This window comes from Trachurus japonicus, chromosome 14 (assembly GCF_045865225.1).
Source record: "Trachurus japonicus isolate A0001 chromosome 14, Traja_1.0".
In the NCBI taxonomy this organism is placed as follows: domain Eukaryota; kingdom Metazoa; phylum Chordata; class Actinopteri; order Carangiformes; family Carangidae; genus Trachurus; species Trachurus japonicus.
The window spans coordinates 19,837,439-19,861,967 of NC_140920.1; the positions used below are offsets into that span (position 1 = coordinate 19,837,439).

The 24,529-nt window shown below is 40.2% G+C and overlaps 2 protein-coding genes across 3 annotated transcripts in view; one reads left to right on the plus strand and one right to left on the minus strand.

Moving 5' to 3' along the window:
• Window positions 1–739: 739 nt before the first annotated feature.
• kcnj1b (potassium inwardly rectifying channel subfamily J member 1b) lies at window positions 740–4,390 on the plus strand. Its single transcript, XM_085798262.1, has 2 exons — window positions 740–975; window positions 2,540–4,390. The coding sequence occupies exons 1-2, from the start codon at window positions 959–961 to the stop codon at window positions 3,675–3,677; spliced, it is 1,155 nt and encodes a 384-aa protein (XP_085654388.1). The 5' UTR covers window positions 740–958; the 3' UTR covers window positions 3,678–4,390.
• A 10,893-nt stretch (window positions 4,391–15,283) lies between these two features.
• vps37d (VPS37D subunit of ESCRT-I) overlaps window positions 15,284–24,529 on the minus strand; it is a 35,496-nt gene continuing 26,250 nt past the window's right edge. For both annotated transcript variants that reach the window (XM_085798264.1, XM_085798265.1), the window contains exon 4: window positions 15,284–22,239. In XM_085798264.1, coding sequence (XP_085654390.1) covers window positions 21,706–22,239 — 534 coding nt within the window. In that variant the 3' untranslated portion in view covers window positions 15,284–21,705. The remainder of the gene's footprint in view (window positions 22,240–24,529) is intronic.

The following is a 24,529-nucleotide window of genomic DNA, read 5'->3' on the forward strand; positions in this document are numbered from 1 at the left end:
CACGCTCTTTGTCAGACTTTACAATAAACTGAGCTTTGACAGTAACAAAGAGATAGTGGTAAGTTTGGAACATATTGTATGCAGGTCTTTTCTTGAACATTTCGTGATGTATCTGATTAAAGACTGCTGTTGAAGTTACTACAGTGGCCTGTAAGATTCTTGCAGAGTCTCTGCAGTTGGATCAATACAGCAGCGACACTGTCTGCATCTAGAATCATCCCATCTTTCCATCATTTACATTCAACTAATGGCATCTGCATCCATTGCTGCCTGGGAGGCATCTTATCAATTCACGACCTCTCTGGTATCAAAACAGATCATGGAAATCCGCTCCACAGATATGAAAATGTTCCTTATACAGCCATAAAGTTATGGCAAGAAAAAACTTCAGCTGCAGCTCTTCATTTTGATGCAAATGTGAGGCAGCCTCATAGGTCTGAAGGAGGAGGGTGGGGGGTGGGGGACCAGGGGGAAATGCAATTGAGGGATTTCTTTGTGAGGCCCGACGCAAATCCCAAATGTTCTCAGGGTTGAAAACAAAAACAGCATGGGTGCTCTGCTGGCCACGTTGGCCCCTTCAATAGATGCACCTTCTGCCACACAAAAGCACTAGGGGGCTTTCACGCCAAACTGTTGCTTCAGGAATATTCCGCTTCTCATGGTGGAAATTTACAAAGCCAAGAACTACAGCCATCATGAATCCAGCACTGATCAAGTCCCCAGCAGTATTATTAGACTTTTTTTTAGTGGTTTGATGAAGGGAGTTGCCCTGTCACTCAGGGAGAACTAACGCCCACTGGGAGATCTCTGGCTGGTTCCTGTGTCTGTGTGGAGCCAGTGTACATGGTGGCATGTGGCTGGGATTAAGAAATTTCACTGTGGATTAAAATCTTTCCAACGCCTCCATGGCCACTTTGGTCTGAAGTTCCAGGAGAGGTCCAGAGAGCCGTCTGGGTCCATGGTCTCAGTTAGCAGGTACGTTCAAACTAAACTGCTCTGCTTTTGTTTCTTGCTGATGGTGTAAAGCTTTACTTTTATTATTCTTTGAGTGAACTTTTAAAGTTTTACGGTCTTCCCCTTCTGTTCTACAACAGCATAGATGAATCCCATACCTGTTCCAAACCTATTAATTTTGCTTCAGGATAAAGAAGGAAGTTGTTTAAACATTTTGTATAGATTGCAAACAAATATAAAGATTTAACTTGTAACTTGTAACTTCTAAAATGTATTTAGGCAGGTTACAAGGATTTGGATTACTTAAATTAGTAAATCAATACAACTTTTGTGTGATCAGAAACTTTATACTATAGCAGACAGCTGTTAGATATAACAAAAGATATAGCTACTATTAATAGGATTATTATTAATTTTTTTTTTTTAAATAGGTTTTTCAAGTTTAAGGTTTTTTTTTTCAAATAAGTTTCTTGAATCTGCAGTCTAATCGGCAGCTGTTATGTAACTCTCACAGTGGACCATGTGGTACACACTGTCTGCACAGCACACAAAGGTATAAGACTCAAATAACACTACTTTTATCTGCCCTTGTTGGGTTTGTCATGTTCCTGCTGTAGGTCTGTACCGAACAAATGTACTTCTATTGTGATGATGAATAAGGAAAATTAGATATCATTTATTAGCTGTCTGTCTCATTTGTATGCTCTGACTGCCAATTATGAAATGGATGTTATTGAACCACCCATTAACTACTTGAACATACAAATGGCTCCAGTGGTTACCATTTTTTCATGCAACCACAGAATGAAATGTTAATGCACCTGTTGTGCATCTCCCTTTGAATAGTGTTTCCTGGCCCTAATGGCTGGTTGGGAATGGGACTAAGGTTGAGTTAAGGATAAAGGATGAAACCTAGTGATATTCTATACATTTTCTTGTATATTGTATTATATATTGTATTGCATGTATTATATATGGATAGTATTACTATTAGTCCATACTCATCACTTTCCACCTTCCTCACTCTGTGCTGCTCCTTTCAAAACACCTCACAATTACATTTCTGTCTCATAAGGTTTAATAATGTCCAAAAACAATTGGCCATTGTAGTTTTACTAAGGAATAAATAGTGCACCTGTTTGGGGACTATTAATACAGATTTAGTCCAGTCGTGGCACAAGACTGAATAAATGTGGAACTGAGTCAAAATACTGGTAATTAACAGGGCTGGTGCTGATGTTGAACATGTCACTCAGTATAACAGTCTGAATGGAAGAATGGAGAAACTGAGTTACAATGCAAACAAATTCCACTGGCTTAACTGTGTGATTGTTAATAATAATATTAGCCATTATCAAATGTGTAAAAACCATCTGCTTTCTTCTTCTTCCTTTTTTATTCAGAACTTTGCCTTATGTGAACCAAGAGTTTAAAGATAGGCAGTGTCACGTACTGCACAGATTGCAAAGCCCTTTGAGGCTAATTTGTGATTTCAGAAAAAGTGACTTGACTGGCAATAGATAATGTTTCTGGTCTGGATAATTATAATATCATATATAACTAATCTTGCCCTTATGCCCTCCAGCTCCAGGATGTTCCAGCTGCTCCAGGGTCACATGAAGCCAGCTGGACACCGAAGTTGCAAGTCCCGTCTGGTCACCAAAGACGGGCGCTGCAACATTGAGTTTGGCAACATTGAGTACAGTAACCACTTTGCTTACCTGATGGACTTCTGGACCACCTTTGTGGAGATCCGCTGGCGCTTTGTCCTCCTCCTGTTTGTGGCGTCATTCACAGGCAGCTGGTTTATCTTCAGCCTACTGTGGTACTGGATTGCAAAGAGCAATGGGGATTTGCCAGGACAGAACCGCACAGATGGACATGTCCAGTGTATAGACAATGTTAACGGCCTCACGACAGCATTCCTTTATTCCTTAGAGACTCAAACCACCATTGGGTATGGTGGTAGAGCGCTGACCGGGCACTGTGCTGGCACAGTGGCTCTTATTATCATCCAGTCTCTAATTGGCGTCTTCATCAACTGTTTCATGTGTGGCGTCATCTTGGCTAAGATCTCCTTACCCAAAAAAAGGGCAAAGACTGTCAGCTTCAGTAAAACAGCTGTTATCTGCTTGAAGAGGGGCAGCCTGTGTCTCCTCATTAGAGTGGCAAACCTTCGGAAGACCTTACTGATTGGCAGCCAGATCTATGGAAAGCTGCTCAGGACAACGGTCACGCCAGATGGAGAGACCATCATTCTGGACCAGGTGGACATTGACTTTATGGTTGACGCTGGGAAGGACAACTTGTTTTTTGTTTGTCCTCTGACCCTGTATCACGTGATTGACAGATCAAGCCCGTTCTACGAGCTGTCGGCTGACACTCTCCCCCAGCAGGACTTTGAGTTGGTGGTCTTTTTGGATGGGACAGCTGAATCCACCAGCTCTTCCTGTCAAGTCAGAACTTCATACATCCCACAGGAGATTCAGTGGGGATACAGTTTTCTGCCCATCGTCTCACGCACCAAGACAGGAAAATATCGCGTTGACTTCTCAAACTTTTCCAAAAGCGTCCGGGTCACCACGCCACATTGCATCAACTGCTTTGAGACCGACGTGGACCAGGGGAAACACAACAGCCACAACCAGCAGAAGACTGGGATAGACAACCTGGGGTTTCAGGTGATCGACATTCACGATTTTGTGGACATTACGAAAATGTGAATGACCCAGAGAGGAATTTGTCCTCAGACTGAAAGTGAAAGAGCAAAGAGAATCAGGATGTGAGATGTAAAGGCAAGGTTTCTTATTTCCTTTTAAGCAAAGTTTCACATTTAGTCAGACTCTCTATGTATGCTGATGAAGAAATATTTGGTCACACTGCCTCTTCCAAAGAACATCTGAATGACTGTCAACTCTTTTGCCTTGAGAAGCAGAAACATTCAAGTTGTTAAACAGTCTGGATAAAAGTTGAGACATGGGCGAGAGCTAAGCTGCTCATTTCAATCAAAGCGTCTTTGGGACTTGTGACTTTGTCTAGGTAATGTGTGGAAGCCGGAGGAAGAGGGATTGAAGTTTTGACACGTAGAAAATGAAAGGGGTAAAATACTGGATGGCACAGTGGGTACTTCTTGAGGAGATTAGGGCCTGAGCCTGTTATAATGAAAAACTGTGTGTGCTATAAAGGCCGAAGGAGGACAAAAAAGTAGGACAGGCCTTTTGAGTTTTGTCATTATTCCTCCTAATTTGCTAACTTTATGCTGTTATTTTTGTCATGTTGACACATCTTATGTGCCTGATAATTAGGAAACTGTGAATGTAGCTGCTAAGCATCATGATTTCAATTGTGACCAGTCTACCTTTTGTAGATCATACTGTGTAACACTGAAACTTGTCTCAGGGAAAGTATAACATCTTTAGTTGAAATAAAGTTTTTTGTCATAATGATTCCACTGTTTTTTGCAGGTGCAAATTCTGCCACTCTAACACGCAACTTTATGCAGTAAGTTAAAACAGATAACATGAAATAAACATTGCTGATCCCACAGGGTAAATGAACTGCCACAGCAGAAATGCAAGAGAAGATGCTCAGTGTAGATAAATACCTGAATCAGTGGTAACTTTATCAGGTACGAACTAAGCTATAGAAATTCAATACTACTGTTAAAGTCGCTGTTTATAAACTCCAAAGTCATCGCTGATTATTAAAAATGAAGTAAGATTTTATTCTGCATGGTAACAAGCAATACATGAAAAAACACAGTAATCTATGTATGGAAAGTAGATCCTCAGAAGATGCAGCACATCCAAAAGTAATATTCAATATAGAAAACAGATGGTTCAGCATTATTTTCATAAACATTTTCAGATTTCAAAAAATTAAAAGTAGAATAATTAGTCTAAAATCTCTTACATGCTTCATGTTTGGTTTCATTAGACTGATGGTTTCTAAGATTACAGGTAGAGTAGTAAACTTTACATCTTCAGATGTGAAGCGTTTGTACATGTTTACATTTATGGCCAAGATGCTGTCAACAGAGGCTGTGTTGTTCTCACTGTGGAGTAAGAGATGAACTAAGAGGCACTAAGGTCGGTTAAAGAAGTATTAAGAGATTCTAATGCAAAATACACAGCGTGCATTGTTACTGTGACTAGCTGCTGCTGCCAACAACAGTGATCTTATGACAAAGGCTTAATCAGTTATTGTTCTTTATCAAACCTGTATAGTTTCCTGAACAGATATGATACAGTAGTTAGCTCACAAACCACCAATCTTCAGAATGAAAACTTAAATATGTCAATGCTAATACTTTTGTCTTATATTCAGGGTCTTATATTCGGGGTTTAGATATTTATAATCAGCGGGTGACGCCAAACAACGTCTCCCCAAGCAAGTCTGAGCTTGTCTTTCTCTCACACTCACATGATGCCAATTTTAAGATAATAGTGATCAGTGTTTGAATTACCCCGACAACGTTTTTTTTTAACCTTGGGACATACATCATGGGCTAACCCCGACCAAAGGCACAACACACTGACGAAACGAGGTAGCTACCTGCTTGTAGGTCTCCTGTATGTAGTTTCTCCTATCGCTAGCTTGATTAAAGTGACACACACCACCTCGAAGGTTCAGATATGGTACAGTCCACCTTAGGGGTGTCTGAAAATTGCATCTCATTAGATTTGAACCGATAAGAGAAATATTACAATCATACAATTATACAACAGTTTATTCCAACCACTGCTGTTTAATGCAATCTATCAGTTGTTATTTCACTGATACTGAAACACAATTTTAAAAAAGATTAAATTTTTCTTTGATTTTGTCTTAAAAAACTATTTAAAAACTTGGGGCGGTGTTTGGCTCGGTTGGTGGAGCGCCCGCCCCATGTGTTGGGGCTGTGGTCCTCGCTGCAGGCGGCCCTGTCCTGCGCGTCATTCCCCCTCTCTCTGCCTCCCATTTCCTGTCTCTCTCAACTGCCCTATCAAATAAAAGCATGGAAAGCCCCCCCCTCCAAAAAAAGTATTAAAAACTGGTCTTGAAAAAAAAGGGGGGTGTATTATATTCAGATCAATACGGTAATTTATATTTCTACCCCTTTCAAATGGAAACACTGTTCTCCTACGCCTATATTTAACTTATAGGATCAATAAATCACATAATATAGGGTCCAAATATGATCCAATTTATAATCCATTTTTTCTATTCGACAAGACAATTTTTGTTTTTTACTTTGGTAAAGATAGCCACTTGGCATGAAACTAATTAAATTAATTACCTAATCTGACAACCCATTAATGGTTTTTTTCAAGAAAAAACTGGACCAAATTTTCTGGCTCCAGTTTCTGAACTGACACAAATATCTTACATCTCTGTTGTTGCTTAATGTTAGGCTAACTGAATAAATTGGGATTTTCGATTTTCTGTAATGATAGATTTGGGGAAATGATGTGCATTTGATGATTTTTTTTTTTACTTTACCATCAGTTGCTATATTTCTACTTTTACTGCAATGTTAGCCCCGGGGGTCAGAAAATCGCCTGTGGGGTTTTTGGTCATTTTCTCCAAATCCACTGACCCGATTTTGACCAAACCTTCTGCATTGGACACCCCCCCCCCCCCCCCGATGATATATCCGAGTTTGGAGAAATTTGAATTTTGGGCCAAAATGCCTTATTTCGACACCCCTGAGGAAATTAAAGTATTCAGTGCGAAGCGATGGAGACTCATCAACGATGATTCAGCAGCGCTATCATGTTAACACACCTGCTTGCTTGTTACACATCACAATCCTCATCGTCCTCCACTGTTACATAATGGCGGTAAACAAATGCGATAAAAGTGCTGAAAGAAAAAAAAAAAAACACTGACAACTGACCTGGCCACTAGAGAGCATCAGACTGCTACTATAAATTAGCATGACTCACATAAAAATATCATAATAAACAATTAATTCTGCTATAAAGAGGTTTTTCCAAACTGTCCCAGTTCTGCCAGCAGCTTCTCTTTCATATGCGCAGGCATGTTTGAAAAGGTTCAGCCTACAAACTTTTGATGTTCCCACTTCTCCCCAGTGCACCGCAGTTTACTGATGACAGCCGACAGCAGCAACAAAACAACTGCTGATAAAAAAACATCTACTGCAACATGTTGGAGTGATGGACCTTGTTATTTAGCAGCAGCGTGTCTCTGAGGGTGTTCTACCAGGCAGTCAGGTTGTTCATTTAAGACCGGCTCTAGCATTTTTTGTCACTGAGGCAGAGACTTCTGAAATGGCTTTCATCCCATTTGGATTTACATAGGGCGAGTTAACTGGGCTTCATCTGCATAACAATGAACAGAACTGTTGAGAGGGATTGGCACAGTGAGTCTGAAGCAGCCGAAAAGAAAAAAAAAAGCCAGATGGAGATGAGAGTACTGAGAGGAGGATACATCAGTATTTGTTAATCTGAAAGAGCCCTCGGCTGGTAGACTGATAACAATCACACTTTATCCCCCATGTGACAGAGACAGGGTAAATATACACTCCAGACGGTAAGTATTTGGACAGTTTCAGGCTCAGCAAATTTAATTAGAAATAAATAATGGATACTACAGTGTAGAAAGAAGAACTGGGAAATAAGGCTGCTTTTGTTGTGAAACATGTAGTGGCAGCACAGGCAAGGACGACCTTTAATAGATCTTTAATAGATAAAATGAAAAGGACAGATGGATTTTTCCATCTTTGCTGAGCATAAGGTTTGTTCTGAATTAAATAAAAGCCTGTCCCATAATAGACGCGTGACTCTATAAACGGGTCGGCTCCGCTCGGCACACACACACACCCTCGAAAAAAAAAAAGTCCGGGACGGGCAACGAGAACCGGTAGCCTATCTCTTGTATGGATAATCATTGTGAAAATCTAACAGATTTTATCTGTCCTGGAAAATCCTTTCATCCGTTGTTGTGATAGACACATGTGTTTTCATAATGTATCATAAAGTGGATACAATCACCGCAACTCTGTCCGGAGCTTCGCTACTTTTATTTCCGTCTCCTTGGTAACAGTAAGCACCGGTACATGGATTTCAAAGTAAGGGCATATGTTGTTCTGAACATCATAAAAACACTACAGCCGTAACGCTCTTCTCACTATCTGGTAAAAGGACACGTCATTATTCCAGGTGATTGGTCGGTGGGTGGAGCCTTTTACTGGATTCAGATCAATCCTGACAGCTACCCTGACCCGGAGCAGGTTAGCCGTTCAGAGTAAGTTACCATGGTAACTCGCCTCGGTAAGAATGAATCCAGCTTTGTGGTAACAGAAAGCCAGGGTTAACCCTATTACCTCGCTAAACCGGTAATCCTGCTTCGTGGTACAGGCCTCTGGTCCAGACGGAAACATATGGGAACAATCTAACATTGAGCAGGTGGGAATAGTTTGGCACTGGATGGGATAATGAGGAAACTAGGAACAGGTGACTGAGAACAAGAGCAGATGAGTGGCTGGACCAGACAATCAGGTTACTGGGATAGGGAGGAAAGTCTGAAGACATCTGATTGGTGGATTGAAACCAATCTTTCGCTTATCTGGGATCTGTGGCAACCAGCTTAGCAGGAGGTTCCAGCATCTCTCTCTTTGGCAGTGCTTTCCAGCTCCTTCTGGATATTCCCAGACCAGAAAGGATATTTTATGCCTCCATTGAGTTCCAGGTCTGCCCTGGGGTCTACTCCCAGTTGGACATGTATGGAAGACCTCCAAAGGGGTACACTCAGGTGGCATCCTTATCAGATGTCTGAACCACCTCAAATGGCACCTTTCAACGTAAAGTCTGCAGCGCATACAAGCTGTGATTGGCTGCTACCCCTGCCCCCTCTACCTGACTGGTGGAACAGCAGCGGGAGCGGAGGATTTTTGTATACGATTACAGGCTGTAGGTGGAGCCAGAGGAGTTGGATTTTGTCCTAAATTATCCATTTCATACTATCAGAATATTTACAGTTCCAGTTTGTATGACTAAATAACTGTTACCAACTGAAGCTTTAAGAAAGTGGATTGAGATCCACTGAAAAGCTCTTTGGTTGCTTTGGCTGTATGTTTTGAATTGTTGTCCTGCTGTGCAGAATGATGAAATGTCTTGCAATGAGTTTTGATGCTTTTGATGCTGAGTTTCGTAACGTTCACGTAATGCTCCTGTATACATCTGCATTGAATCCTTATGATCCATCAGCAGTGAATTCATCAACAAATGCTAGTTAGCTGGCAGCCATACTGTACCAAAAAACAGAACCAGCACCTTATTTGACAGATGAGTTTGAGGCTTTGAGTCCTGAATTGTTCCATTTTTTCTTCACATCACTTTTATATAGGTTGAATGTTGTTTCATCCATCCATTGAACTTTTCTCTGAGAATTGAAGAAGAACTGAAGCCTCTTGTACTAGCCATGAAGGATCTACAATCATGCCCACTTTGTCCTTGACTCAACCCCCTACTGGATAAGTACAACCGAGAGTCTTCACAGACATCTGTTACTTTTGGATGATTTTTTTATGAACTACAACCTTGCTTTTTGTTTTTGAGGTTTAGCAGTGGTTTGCACCCTATGAGGTTGTGGTCGTGAATAGTCATCACTGGCAAGAAAACATGTCTGTTTACATCCTGGAGCGCTTTCTTGATTCTTGATGAAACTTGTGCTCATTCATTTACCAAATTCCCTGACAGATTTTTGATTTGTTTTTTGTTTTCTTTTTTGAGCTTGATTATTACTGCTGACAAAATCTGTCAACAGTCAGACACAATCAAATATAAAATGAAAAAAATACAGTCTAAAACTATTGGGCCTTGTAAATATTTAGTGTGCATAAAAGTAAACAAGAAACTGAAAGTGACAATTTGGACCAGACTACAATTTCTGAAAAGAAAATGAAATAGTAACTGTAGTCAATTGTGTTATCTTCACTGTATAGTTCACTTAGTTCTCATAACATAGCAACCTTTGCCTCATAATTATATATTTATTATATATTTTTTGCTCAGAGAATTCACTTACATAACGTTGAATTGTTTGTCTAAAATTGTATATAATAATAATAAAAATGCTTACACAGTGGCATTAATACCCGTGTGAATCACATAGATTTGCACTTGCAGTCACAGGACTTGTACCTGTAACGTTACAGACAACTTTCTCTTGTTTTCCTATTCATATGATGGCACAACAGTAGCAAAGAATTGTTTAATGCTTAACCACTGCTCCTTCTAGAGAGGTCACTGCCAGTGTACCTGTAACTTGTTTACATAGCTAAATGTAAAAACTATCTTCTGACTGCTAGCGCTAGCGTGTTAGCAACACAGCTACTTCAAGCTGCCTAGCTAGCTAATGTCCAAAATGAATCATGAAAGGATCTGTAAAAAAAAAATAAAAAAAATAAGCAGACAGGTTTTGTTACTCACAGATCTAACGTTAACGTTAGTTGAAGTTGAGTGGTGGTCAGTCTTCTAAAGTGCTCCCCGTAGCCGAAGGGACCAGCCAAAAAGCAAAGGGACGAACGTCTGTACTCCTGGCTGAAAATCCATAAACTTACAATTAGTCAATTATACCGTGCGACGTTCACTTTTTGATTTTTGACTCTCTCTTCCTCTACAGCTTGTTGCCGTCTTCAGCGTTGTTTCACCGTCCGCCATTATTGTTACTTCGCTACTGTTGCTCGCTATTGGTTGCCCAGCAACAGATTGATTAACCTTTGAGGATGAAATCTTTTCCAGTGCTCTAATGAAATCGAACCGCGGCTGGTGCCAATGGGAAAAGGCAAGTGTCTCTTATCACTTTGACTTAATTATGTTTCATTTTAACACCACCAGTTCACTATGAACTGTGTTTTCAGTAACTTTTTTGTCACTGTATTCAATGAGACCAGAAAAAAAAATCCACAGGGAAGAAACATTACAGGACTGCTCAGGACAAACTGGAGGAACTATTTAATCAGAATGACCAGTGTATTTTATTGGTTCCTACTGGATCGATAGGGTAGGCAAATGGAAGTCATCTCACATGTAAACCTGTTGTTTAAGGCCACTTGAATTTTCAGGTAGACTACTAGGATACACAATGAGAAAGAAGAGTCTTTTTCCATTTAACAACATGAACATTATAGCCTACTATATTAGGCCTACTGGTAAGCAGACTTTGCATAAGATCTTCCCCAGCAGCCTCCAATTAACTTGTGGAACTGATTTAGGTCAGAGAAAGCCTAGATTGCAAAACCTTTCTTACAGACAAATATTTAAAAAACTTCCAGTGAACAGTGATTATGCATCACTGTTATGCTGTATTTGTAGTAGTACAAAAGCCTTTCCAATGCCCCAAAATGCATGAAACTTTGCATGCACATCAGGTCTGCGTGAAAATGATATGTCTACTGTAGGCTAAGTCATTCTATCAAGATGATTTGTGGCAGAAACAATCAAAATCAATCAAGACATATTTCACTATAAACCATAATATAATATAATATAGGCTAATATTTTTGGTTTCCAGCGCAATTCCAGTGCAAATTGAGAATCTATTGGTCACAAGTAATACAAAGACCTTATCTACAATTGTAGGAAACAGTCATGGTATTTTACTGAATAATTAACTGAATAATTTATCAGTTGACCCCGAAAATACTTAATTAATTAATTAATAAATAATAAAAACAGGTGTTCAACAATGCATCTAAGCCTGTGGATAATTTGAGGCTGAAATAGTTATTGCTACTTCATTAGTAGGCTATATACATTAATTTAGAAGGAAGTCCTGCTGACATCCAACACCACATCAACCAGTTGCCTGATATGACTGAGGGAGGAAAAATCATGTTGACACAGAGAGAATGAGTAGCTAACTACTGGGACCCGCACGCTGTGAGGTAACAGAGATAACCACTGAGCAACTGTGCTGCCTTTTAATTAACTAATAAATGATTAATTAATTAGTGTAGTCTTAATGGAGCCAATTTTAATTTAGGACCTATTTCTGCTGTGTTGATTACCACTGAGCAGCTCGCCCACCACCCTCTACTCAGCTGTGAAGCAGCAGCAGCCTGTTTTCAACAGCCAGATATTGTTAAACTCTTTAAACTACTACATAAAAGCAGTTTCTAGTTTTCAATTGCACACCTCTGAGATGACCTGTCAGTGAACATTATGTGCAGTATCAGAGTCAGACAATTTTTTTTGAATGATGTAAAAATGCCAGCAACATGACACACTCAGCGCCTTAATGCCCTTTGCCTCAAGTGTTGGCAAATAGTCGCTAATCTCCACCTCTCTCTCACATACACACATAGAGCGTCACTTGCATTCATGTTCAAATAATATTCTTGTGCACTGGACAAAATCAACTCCAGTATACAGTCTTCTTTTAATATAGGTATTTGATATAGGGAAAATATCCTGCTTTTTATAGCTGCAACCATGGTGAAGAGATTTTGATATTTTGAAATCCTCTGGCTTGTTAAAGCTTCAGAGACAGAGTGAAGAAAATGTTGCACAACCCCCTTTCCACTATTGTTCCTCAGTTTGTGTCTCAGCAGAATATAGCCAACACTCAGACCAGTTTTTTTTCCTCATGGTGTTTCAGTAAATCAGATGTTCAGGAGGCGTCTCAGTTGAGCAGCTGGTCAGCTGCCAGTGAAAATGTTCATCACATTTGTGGTTTAGCAGCTACTCAACCACACGGGGAGGAGCTGAGTATGGCCTAATGTACTCAATATAAATATTTCAGCATGATTTTTTTCTCAGCTGCTTCCTAAAGACTGTTTTAATAATGTCCCACAGGAAGCGCCCAAGGCTGCATGTAAAAAAAAAATACATCTGAAAGTTTCAAATGACTCGGCTGGTGGATTATTATTTAAATGAAAACATGACTTTCTCCTGAATGACACAATGTGCATGTGCAAACTCCAAGTCAAACAGAAATTGTTCTGTTTGCAGCATTTTTAAAATAGTTTTTCAAGGTTTCTGTGCTTAGGGACACCAGTGCTCATGATTTTCTCCCCTAGCTACATAAACCAGTGACCTTCCAGTCAAACACCTGCTGCCTTCCAGACAGGTGTTTTTAATCTTTTCCCTATCTAACAGTTATTGCCTCTGTAAATCTGAACTAATGTGATACTGAGCCTCTAGCTTTACTTTTATAGTTAGCCTCCAAAAAGGGAAAGGTTTACTGGTGTTTGGTTTGATTTGTTCCCTGCTGTGTTATTGTCTTATTTAAATGTAGCGTGCTCTTGACTGGCTGATGTGGTACAGTACATTCAGGAACCACGTACTCCACATAACTGAACCTCTGAGGTCTGGATCTTTTGTGCGAGTCTGAGCTTGGTACTGGTCAGTGAATCCCTGCCTGTGAAGTGTCTTGATGTCTGTTTTCTACTTCATTAATTAATTATGGACAAAATTGTTACTTTAAACAAAGATAAATTTATAATACATGCAAAACAATGACAAATTGTCCAGAAACTCTATGCATTTGGCGTAAAACCAGTAATAATAACATGAGGGCTCCATCTGAGAGTGATAACTCTGAGCAGAAATATGACAGAATGTGGGTTAAAAAAAAGAAAGAAAAAAAGGAATTTGCATTAATGTGTTACACATTAACTCTGACAGCCCTAGATTAAACACATAAGTTGTGACATGTGGTTGTGAAGAGTTTGGAGTTGTTTTGGACTCATTTGATGACAGACATTTGCACGCAATTGCTTTTCAATGAATAATAACTACTGAATAATTATAGTTTACGAGCTATTATCTATAGCATCACTTCCGGGGTCACGAAACACTTATTCTTTGCTACTAACTTGACTTTTGTTTAATTCTCATTTTAGATTAGCTGATATTACCTCTGAGGTGTGTGTGACTCCTCCTGTGTATTTGTAACCTACTTTACTTGTGTTTTATAAGTCACAGTTTGAACAGCAGCACAGCACGTAAACAAGAGAGACTACCGGTAGCTACCTTGTAAAGAAAGAAAATAAAACAAGGCCAAGCCCATGGGCCGTTAGTGCAGCAGGTGGTTACGTTTTGTTGCTAGGCAATACCTACGCAAGGGGAAAAGTGTGGTGACGTAGTATAAAGACAGATAGCCTAATACGTGATCAGGATGAAGTTGGATGGCCCAACAAAACGCAGGACAACGCTTCATGTAGTCATTATTATAACCATGGCAACAAAGATCATAGCTAAATGTTGACGAGGTGACTGAATCTCTTTCCTAAACCTAACCAAGCCATGACCATTAGGCCTATTAAAGTAACCATGGTGTCCAAATGGTAACCCTGACAACTGAAGCATTGTGTGTGCTTCCCGCCATAAACGGGGCACTGTTTTAGAAGACTGTATCCTACTTTACTCATCTAGACTCTAAATAAAAATGGACGTAGCCTCTGTGACGTCATGTCACCCAGAGGTTTTGAGGTTTTTGAGGCTTGAACAGTTTTACTTCACCATTTTGCCAGCACCTGACTCTGAGCCCGACCCCCCCGCCTAATCCAAAAATGGGCCGAGAGGAATGAAGAAAGAAAGAAATGGGCAGTTGTAGGCGACCCCACATCCAGTCGTTAGGAAGAAATGAGCCGACTGTTTTTAACAGCAGGCTGTTAACTTGAAGGAGAGCAGGTTTTGATACTTGTTGGCTTCATTTTTTTTAGCAGGGGCATCACCTTACCCCTTTTACAAGGGCACCAGCCCCAGTATAAATGAGCTGTGCCCTGCAGTATAAATATCATATAGGTGGTAGCCTACATTTTAATGCTTAAAGAATAAGCAAAGTCAGTTCAGACTGAGTTGTGCCCCAGTATTTACAATGCCTCTGTTTTCAGCCTTAATGGTTGCTGCCTGGGTGGTATCAGAGCATTATAAAAAACAAACAAAGTGCTGTTGCCACTGTGGCCTTTCTGGTTGAAGAGTCTGGAAAATATAAATGCTGTGTCTTTAGATCATTTAGTATTGACTTGGAAAGCACAGTGCAGCCATGTGTTGTGCAGCCGCTCTCTGACCAGCCTCCAGTGACAACATGTATCCAGGATAACAGTGCTGATGGTTTTTGCATACACAAACATAAAACCATAACACAGTAAAAGCCACATAACATTTTCCAATATAAAAACTGCTGAGATTTTCCCACAGGCTCGAAAACTTTTACGCCAATATTTTCCTATAACATGAATTACTGATAGCTGAGCATAAGAGGTATTTAAACCACTGTGCTTATTGTGTCCTGTTGACATGCTATTTCATGAAGAATTCAACCATGACATTCCCATTGTTTTCTCGTAAAACCACAAACAATTTACATAAGGCCCCTGCAGAGTAGTTAACCATCATTTTAATTCGAAAAGAGGGTTGAAAAGGAGAATACCAGCCACTTATTACATAATCAAAATGAAAAAAAAAAAAAAAACCTCACACACATAATGCATTCAAATGTTTGCATGGTCACTTTTCCTCCCCTAGGTGTAATAAGGTTAAAGGTCACAGATATTTCTTGACATTTCCTTCCCTCAGCTCATTTTATCCTGAAGGTTTTCATCAGCCACGTGGATCCAGGACGCACACTCACACTCACACTCACACACTTTGTAGTGCAGCTGCTGAGCACATGAGCTGATGTGGCTCTGTACAGTGATGAAAATGAGTTGACTTGGATATTAATAGCTCATCTTCACTCAGTGCAGCACTGATCGGCTTTGACATTGCTCAGAATCATCTGGTATACGAGCGCCTGCAGCCACAGCTCCTTCATCTGAGAAACGACTGAGATGATCATCTCAAATGTTGGAGGGCGTGTGGCTCACTGAGTCGCTACACTTTGTTTAAATATAACACCATTCATTCATTCGTTTTTATTACTGCTCCTTTTTTGTAGTAAGAAGGCTGCTGGCTGGGAGAAGTTCCTGATAGAAAAGATACAATGTAACAGAGCAAACAAACAAAACCACACTCGCAGACACAAGCACTTTAACATTTTGAGGATATTTCACACACAGAAGTGTCCAATCTTGTATGAACAATCTGGACTTGAATAACATGGGTTTGGTTAAGGTGGGTTTGAACAACACTGTTACATAAAAAAAATCAGGTAACGCTTTATTTTATTGTTTAACTCCTGTGTCTTCCAGATAATCTCCTACTATATAATTTATATTCCCTATAACTTTGATCCTCATCATAACTGAAACTGATAATCTGTCACTGTTATTAAGTTACATTCAAGATTTTAAGAAAAAAAAATCAAATTCTGTATAACAATTTATGAACAGATAAATAATACATGATAAGATGTGTCTCGTGTCATTGTTTGGAGGTTGCCATTTTGGAGATGCAGTCTGCGGAAATCAGGTAGAAATATTCAATGTTTATTTTGTCGTCATCTATTGTAAAGAAAATTAAGTATAACTGCTGAGAGGCTGAAATTTTACAGCATGGGTTGTGTTTAATTCGATGATCATAGTAGTTTGAAACATAAAACTAAGGAATTTCCAATACAGCTGAAAGCTACAATCAATGTAGCACAAATTAAATGAATATTTACTGAGCTTTAATGTATGGCAGCTCAGTTTTCACACAGAATCAAGTTTAAGAATCAATGACCTGGATTCATGACTTGCGGATCTGCAACACATTTAAAAAAATGTTCTTTCTAAAAATCTTAAATATAACGAGCAATTACTCAAAATCTGTAACTGCAATTAACACTTTCATCATTACCTGCATGTCCATATCTTTAAAATTGTGAAGACAGTCCCCAGGAAATTATCTGGAAAATACAGAACCAGTAAAATAAAGCAAACAACAGTATTACAAACTTTGTTTTTTATTATAATCATCATTATTACAACATTCGGTCAAATCTCAATGCAACAATGGAATGTCAAAGGTGACCTGGTGTCACTGCTGTGGTCATGGTTCGAGTCTGATTTTTGGGTGACATGCACCTATAAAAGGGAGGGGAGGGTTGACATGAGATCCATGGGTACGACGTCCCCGGGTCTGCCTGTGCTACATGTTAAGAGGCAGCACTATTATTATTATTTTTCCTCTAAAGACCCTGAGTGGACACAGAACTGCATGTTTGGTTGGAGCCAGTGCCCAGTTACAGCAAAAGATGTGTCCTGTGTTTGCACTTTAAGTATGAGGCTACAGCCATTAGCTTAGCTTAGCATAAAGCATGGACAAAAGGTAGAAATAGATAACCTGGCCTGTCCAAAGGTAACAAACAAAGCCAGCACCAGCACCTGTAATGCTCAGTAATTAACATGGCATGTCTTGTTTATTTAATCTGCATAAAAATGTAACAATAAAAAAACACTAGTGGCTTTCTCAATAAAAAGCTGTTTTCAGCCTGTGAAATATGAATATCTCTAGATTTTCTAGATTTTACATCATATCAAACTGGACATCTTTGACCATTTTCTGACATTTTATTTACCAAATGCTAAATCATTTGTCAAAATAATGGTCAGAATAAGTGATAATGTTAACAATTATTAGTTGCAGCCCCGACAGTAGGGACTCTTTGAAGTCACTGTGCATAACTTTTCCATTCTTATTCAAACAAAAGGAGATATAAAGAGTTAATCAGTCAGCAGACAGAGCTGAGATAGTAGTTTCCCCCTGTTTGCAGTCTTCATGCTAAACTAAGCTATCATCATATTCACTGCACACACGAGTCATCTTTTCAAAAAAGCAAAAGTCTTCGTCTCAAATGTTGTCAACTTCCTTGAAAGGACTTGCAAGAAAATCTAAAGTTTCATATCTTCATTCTTTTTTCTATTTTTTCCCTGTGGTTGAAGGCATGACATTAAATAAAAACATTTATACAAAAGATAAAGAACAATACAAAAAATTAAAAAAAAAAAAAGAGACTTAGGCCTAACTGAACTAAGGAGGAGAGAAGATGTTGATAAAAGACGATAGACAAGTGTCAAATCATCCAAAAAAACAAATAAATAATAAAAATAATACAATAATAAAGCCTCCACTGGGTTCGAACTGTCACAAAACACTTGTTGGCACATTTACATCTTGTTCATCGATAAAGACAGACAGGTACCTTCACTGTGCTTCAACTCACCATCACCTGTGCTCAGTGTAACTGCTGAGATCTGTCACCATGGCAACAAGGGACACAACGCTGATGAGACCAGTGGCCTGCCCTGAACCCGTGTGATGGGTTCCTCCTCTGATTCAGTTTCCATTGTTAAATATGTTTGCCTTCAAGTTTTTTTTAATCCAAAACAAACAAAGAGCAACAGAAAAACAAAACCAACAAAAACAGAATTAAAAGTTCAGTAGTTAATCAAACTGTTGTTCTGCTATTCATTTTTCAAAGCTGGTGCTCTCAGCTTCACAAGTAGCCCTATATGTAGCCTATATTCATTGATTTCTTTGTGTTTTGAATAGTTGATCTGATCTTATATGTAGCAGCAGTGACTCTTGGAATGAATTCATTTCTGACCAATTAAAAACTTTCAAGTTTTAAAGAAGAATATTATTGGTAGATTAATTGAGAATCCAGATGATCCAGGTTGGTTTGGTAGCTTCAAATTTTAACTTACTGTAAAAGGGGAAATTCTTATAGTAAACACCTTAATGTAACAATATTGTGTGTGAGCTAATGCTAACCACATTTTCCCAAGACAAACAGATGTTGACAGAGCTAAAGACATAATATTCCAATTATTTTCACCACATTATCACATCATTTTGTCCTGACATGACTTATTTCCAGCCACACTCACAGATCTCAGCAGTCCACTTTCTGATGGTTTTTCTTTTTTTTTCCCCCCAACCACCAGTTTTCTGGTGGTTGTAAAAAGAAAAAAAAAAGTGGGGCTCCCTTTAAAGAAATCATCAGAGCCATGAAACCGATTTACACTTTGTTCTTATTTAAAGATATTTGATGAGAAAATGACACAATTAGAACAATTCTTTCTTCACAATAAGAGTTTTTTTGATGATGCAACTGGGCACTGGCCTGCAAAAGGCATTTTCATGTACTTTGTCGAGCTGTAGTAAGCATGCACTTAGATGAGTTATTAATGAGCAAATGTGTTTTCAAGAGCAGAACCAGTAAAACTACAATCCAGAGCTTTTCCCTTTAAATGCTAAGGGATGAATGATGAGAAAAAAAAGGAGTGAACTGGGAAGAGCCTCCTTGTATTGGACTGTGGACGTACAGAGCGCTGGCGTTTTCTCATAGAGATTAAATTCCCCTCGCTCTGCAGCTCAGTTTTGGGGGAGAAATAAAATAGAAAAAAAAAATAAAAATAGTGGCTGCCTTGAAAAGGAGCAGCAGCTCTTCATTTAGCACAGTAAACAAGAAGCTTTGAAGTCAGCCATTTAAAATAGGATTTACATGAATAAATAAGTCGCTCGCTGATGTGCGAGCTGCGACACTGTTCATGAAGTCGCACACGAAGGCAGAAGGCTTTGGGTAATCGTCTGTGATGCTAACACACACACACACTCACACACACTCACACACATGACACTGCAAATACTATTGACAGGCTATAGTCTGGGAATTATTAATAAATACCACCTGCTCCACTCCACAGTGCGTCTTTGTTTAAACTCTGATCTCGTCATCTCACGAACGTTTCCGAGGATGAACGTCTTTGTCTTTTTTTTTTTTTTGACGGATGACAAACAGCGAGAGTTTTTATATTAAACACCACTTTATTGATGTCATCATTCACTGTGATGACTCCTGGCATCTGACAAAGCCTCTCGCTGGATGAATGAACAATGAAATCCTTTTTTTTTCCTCTTTTGTTTTTTCGTTGATGTGCTTCACAGCCCTCAGTATAAAAAATATAATACAATTAAAAAATAATAATCATGAAAAATGTCCTCACCAGGGACGGGGCTCGATAGCTTTCAGTGAATCTCATCTCATCTCGTGATGTAAGCGAAGAGTAACATATCTATGACTAAACATTGGTTGGTTTAATCAGCTGTGAAAGCAGACACTGGACAGCTGAATCAACCTGCAGCAGCAGAAACATATGAAACGTTAATCAGAAGCATCAATGCCTGACCTGCAGCTTTGTAAACAACCCGTCTGATGGTTTGATTTCACATTTAAAGAACAGCTGTAATTGACTGTACTTCTCCAGCTAATTACGCCAAATACTGAAGCTGACACACAAGTCCGAAACGTGTCCAGGAGATGATGTAGCAGCTGACAATTCATCATAAAATTAGTTAAAATAAAGGTTTTGATCTGAAATAAATTGAATCCAGTTTTATCAGGCGTCTTTCCTGACTAAAAATTCCGCTCTTATAGTTTAGTGTCGTTCTAATTTTGCTTTTCCTCCGATTACAAATCATCTATTGTAAGTTTGATGAAAACGATGAGATAAAACACTTCCTGTGCAGCTCAGAGAGAAGTGGAAGTGGTAACGTGAACGCCTTTGTAATAAAAACTAATACAGCAGCGGTGGTATATTAAGGTGTATTTGTGTTGCAACAACTCTTGTCTGTGTGGATCTGACCGGAGAAAAGGTGTGAAGAGCTGCCTGAAGCTGCACTGATCTCTGAGCTGTTACACTTCCTGCTTCCTGAGATGTTTCTCTGCTGCAGACACTTTACTCTCTGTTCATGTTTTGAGCTTTTCTAGACTTTTTGTTGCCTCCCTATAGTTTTTTTTAAGCTGGACACACACACACTGTACCGATTATCTGCTCCCTAACAGCCATTGGACGGTTGGATAAAATTGGTTTGGCCAGTGTTAGGCTCTCCACGAGTTTATTTGCTGACATTAAGTGTCTTTATCTTTTTCTCGCTGCACCTGCGTAAAGTGTCAAACAGCGTCCAGTAGTGACATGACGCTAGGTGGAAAATATGGAGGCCAAGTTGGTGTTGCCGCGGTTACAGCTGCTGCCTGTGATGTTTCCTCTTCTATTAAAGGTTTTGGACACAGGACGAGGCAGCAGCTTCTTCTGCCTTGTTAGCATTGTTGCTAAATCAACCTGCCTCTGAGCTTTCAAAATGAATCTTCATTTACAATCGTCAATAGCCAGGACGGTTCACAGGGGACGGCTGGATCGAACAGTGTGAGCACATAAATCCTGAGCTTTGGCTTCACATCTCAGACGAATTCCTCAGTGTGAGATGGGACGTTCAGTGAATGTCCAGCTCTGGGTTGTTGGATTCTTTTAACACGACTCTATTTCTCTTTAAATCTGATTTTATGTTATCTGAATATGTTACTGCTGCATATCTTGTCTTGTCTTCACATCAAGATCCACACAAGTGATATCATACAATATTAAACACAGTTAATATTAACTTTACTGTCCTTGATGTTTTGTTTTACCACAACATAAATAAAATAGACTAATGTATGCCTTTAATCTTCTGTTGCTCTTTACTGACAGAAGATCAAAGCTGTGATGACTGATGAGCGTCAGATCCCAGCGACCTGAACTCTCACTGGGTCCACATCGGACCCGGCTATCGAGACCCATCCCTGGTTTGCATAAACCGTCTGTGGCGGGTGCCACCTCTCTCTCTCTCTGATGGTTACATTTGTGAGTCGTGGATGGAGAACAGAAACGGACGTCTGCAGCGCTGCCTGCCTCTGGATCAGTCTTTGCTTACGTGATTGTGTCAGCCACTGTTTGGTTCCAGGTCTCGGGAGACCTCTCGAACTGGCCTTTCTTCATCGTCATCCTCCTCCTCTTCTTCCACTGCCCCCCCCTCCTTCCTCCGCCTCCTCGGTTTATCGGTACGGCGGCTCGGGCTGCTGAGGGTTCGGCCTGTAAAGCTGCTGCACTCTCACCGGCCGCCCGTTCGCCGGCCAGCCCCCCGATAACTGTCCGATGACCCTGAGGCCGACCGGCTGCCCGTGTCCTGGGAGGGGGGTGCTGGGGCTGAGGATGTGGGTCTGCCCCAGCTGGGGCTCGGGCGGGGCGGTGCTGCTCTGATGGGCCGGGGCCGAGGCGGGGGGGGAGACGGGGTAGTGAGGGAGGAGGATGGCCGGCGTGAGGCCGTAGCGTACCTGGAACACCCTTAAAGGTCCTTGTGCCACGAAGCCGTTGGGTCTCTGCGGCTCCTGAGGCTGCTCCGAGTCCTTCTTCACCTCCGGGACCTTGCCCTCCTCCTTGGTTTTGCTCGGCTGCCGCTTCGCTTGAGCGATCTCCTGCATCTTCTCCGCCTGCGCCCGGCGGATGTGGTACGTCTTCCTGGTGCTCTGGAAGGAGTCCAGGAACTCATCCAAGCCGACGTTCCCCTCCATGAACTTCTCCAGCAGCTCCTGTGAAGCAGGGCAGACAAATAAACCGGCATCAGCAGACGGGACAACACACAAAGGGAGGTCCAACCGCGGGGGAGCCGTTCAAACAAACCCCTCTAAGTATAAAGAGGATTTAATCAGCTCCGGGATGTTTACCCATGAACTTTGGCACAGTTTGCCGGCTACAATATTTCACTGCAGGAACATTTTACACAGCTAACAATGATCCATGAGCAGCAACTGTTACATTTGGCAGAGCTTGAAAGCCGTGTGATCCGTCTCCGTACGTGTTCCCAGGATGTGAGGAACCGAACGCTGAGAGAAGAAGTTATATTTGTGAAGTAAATCACTGCATAAACCACAGTAACTGTTTCAAAGCCAAATCTCATTCAGATTTACACTGACTCAGCTCAGAGAGAAAACTAAAGAGCAGTGATTTATTCACATTCTGCTTGTTTTATTAGCTGCTAGATGTGGGAAGCCTCTCACAAGGTTTCTGAGATGACGTTCTAATTTTTTTTTACAGGGTGATGAAAACCAGACAAGACAATTACATCAATTATTAATTAACTGCATGATTTTTCATAGAGCTTCTCAGCTGTATGTATGTAACATTTACTTGTGTATAATAAATCAATCGATATGACCTGAGCCTGGATGAGCAGCTGGTGGGGTCAACACTCTCCTGGAGCCCAATCTACTCACTTTAGTACACAGATGTTCACAGATCAATGTTTCCTGATGCCAGAAAAACAGTTATGACTAATGTTGTCTGTCTAAACAGGAAATTTTAACTATGCAAGACCTTTATAAATTAAATCTAAAAAATCTTTCTAAAACCTTTTTACAGGAATTGAACTCAATGCTCTGTAAGACCTTTGGACACTCCGACTATACGGCTTTGTGTGAGTTTGGTTTGTTCGGTTCTGTTTAGATGCACGTCAGTAACCAGAAAATGTCGACCCTTGTTTCTTACAAGTCCTGCAAACAAGGTTTCTGTCAATTAGAGAGGGGAGTAAACCTGTACAGAAATGTGATAAATAACTATATGTCCCTAAATCAAGAGTGATGTCATATATTGGACCTATGAGGGAATATATTATCACATATATAGATATATGAAGTTTATAACATTAACTTCCAATAGTAAAATTTGTTAATCAAAGCAAAATTCTAAGTTTTTTTTTATGTTTTAGCAGCAATAAACAAATTTAGACGGACTAAGTTTAAGTTTTAGTCACAATAAAGTTAGCATGGAACTGCTTTCACGTGTTAATTATAAGGCTGAACTCTCGGGGACCTGACCTGGAGGAGCTGAATGTGTGAACACAAACGTCTGAGTCGGTTCCTCTGCACATTAAACAGACTTTAGCCTGAGAACCTCCTGGTAGCAGGTGTGTGATGGAGGCGACGTATGAACAGAGCAGGTCACAGCGAGTGTTGATGACGTTGGTGTCATCTCTCCCCCGCGCGCCATCTACTCAGGTGTCGTCCCCTCACCTGAACCACACAGAGGTGAGAACATGTCTCACGCAGACAGTCTCCTGCCGTGTGCTGCATGTGTGAAAGGGCAACTGTCGACTGTGGTCCACTGTCGAGACCATCCAGTCTGGACATTATCAAGAGTTCACTAGCTCTGGAGTAACGCTGAATTTTATATGTCGAAACTTCTGGAGGTATAAGTGACTTAAATCTATCTCTCGTATCTAATCCATTAATTTCATTAAAATATTAACAAAATACTGTGAACTATAATCACCTCTGTGTGGTTGTCCAAATCACTAAGCAATGTCTTGATGACCTTGGACCCCTAAATCTATACAGTTCATTCTTGAATCTTAGTGAACGTCTGTGGCAAATCTGAAGAAATTTCCTAAAGGTGTTAAGGAGTTATCACGTTCATACGGCCAAAAAACCATGCTTTGTGAGGTCACTATGATCTTGACCACTAAATTTTATCATTTCATCCTTGTGTCCTAGTGAATGTTTGTGCCTAATTCAAGACGTGCCTTCTAACTGTTACTGAGAGACTGTGTCTACAAGAATGGGACGGATTACCAAGCTAAGAGCAATAAGTGGCGGAAGCAAAAAATGCCAAAAGTCTTGTTTTGTTGCACCAGCAGTCAAAATCAACACATACTAAATAAATAAAACTCTTCAATGATTAATTGATTGTTATAATGGTTGCCACTGTCTATGTCGATCCACTAATGGATAGTTTCAGATCCATATGTGCTCTGTAACCTAATTTCTCCCTCTGACCTGGTTTCTCCTTTCACACATGTTAACACTGTGAATGTGCTGCAGTGTG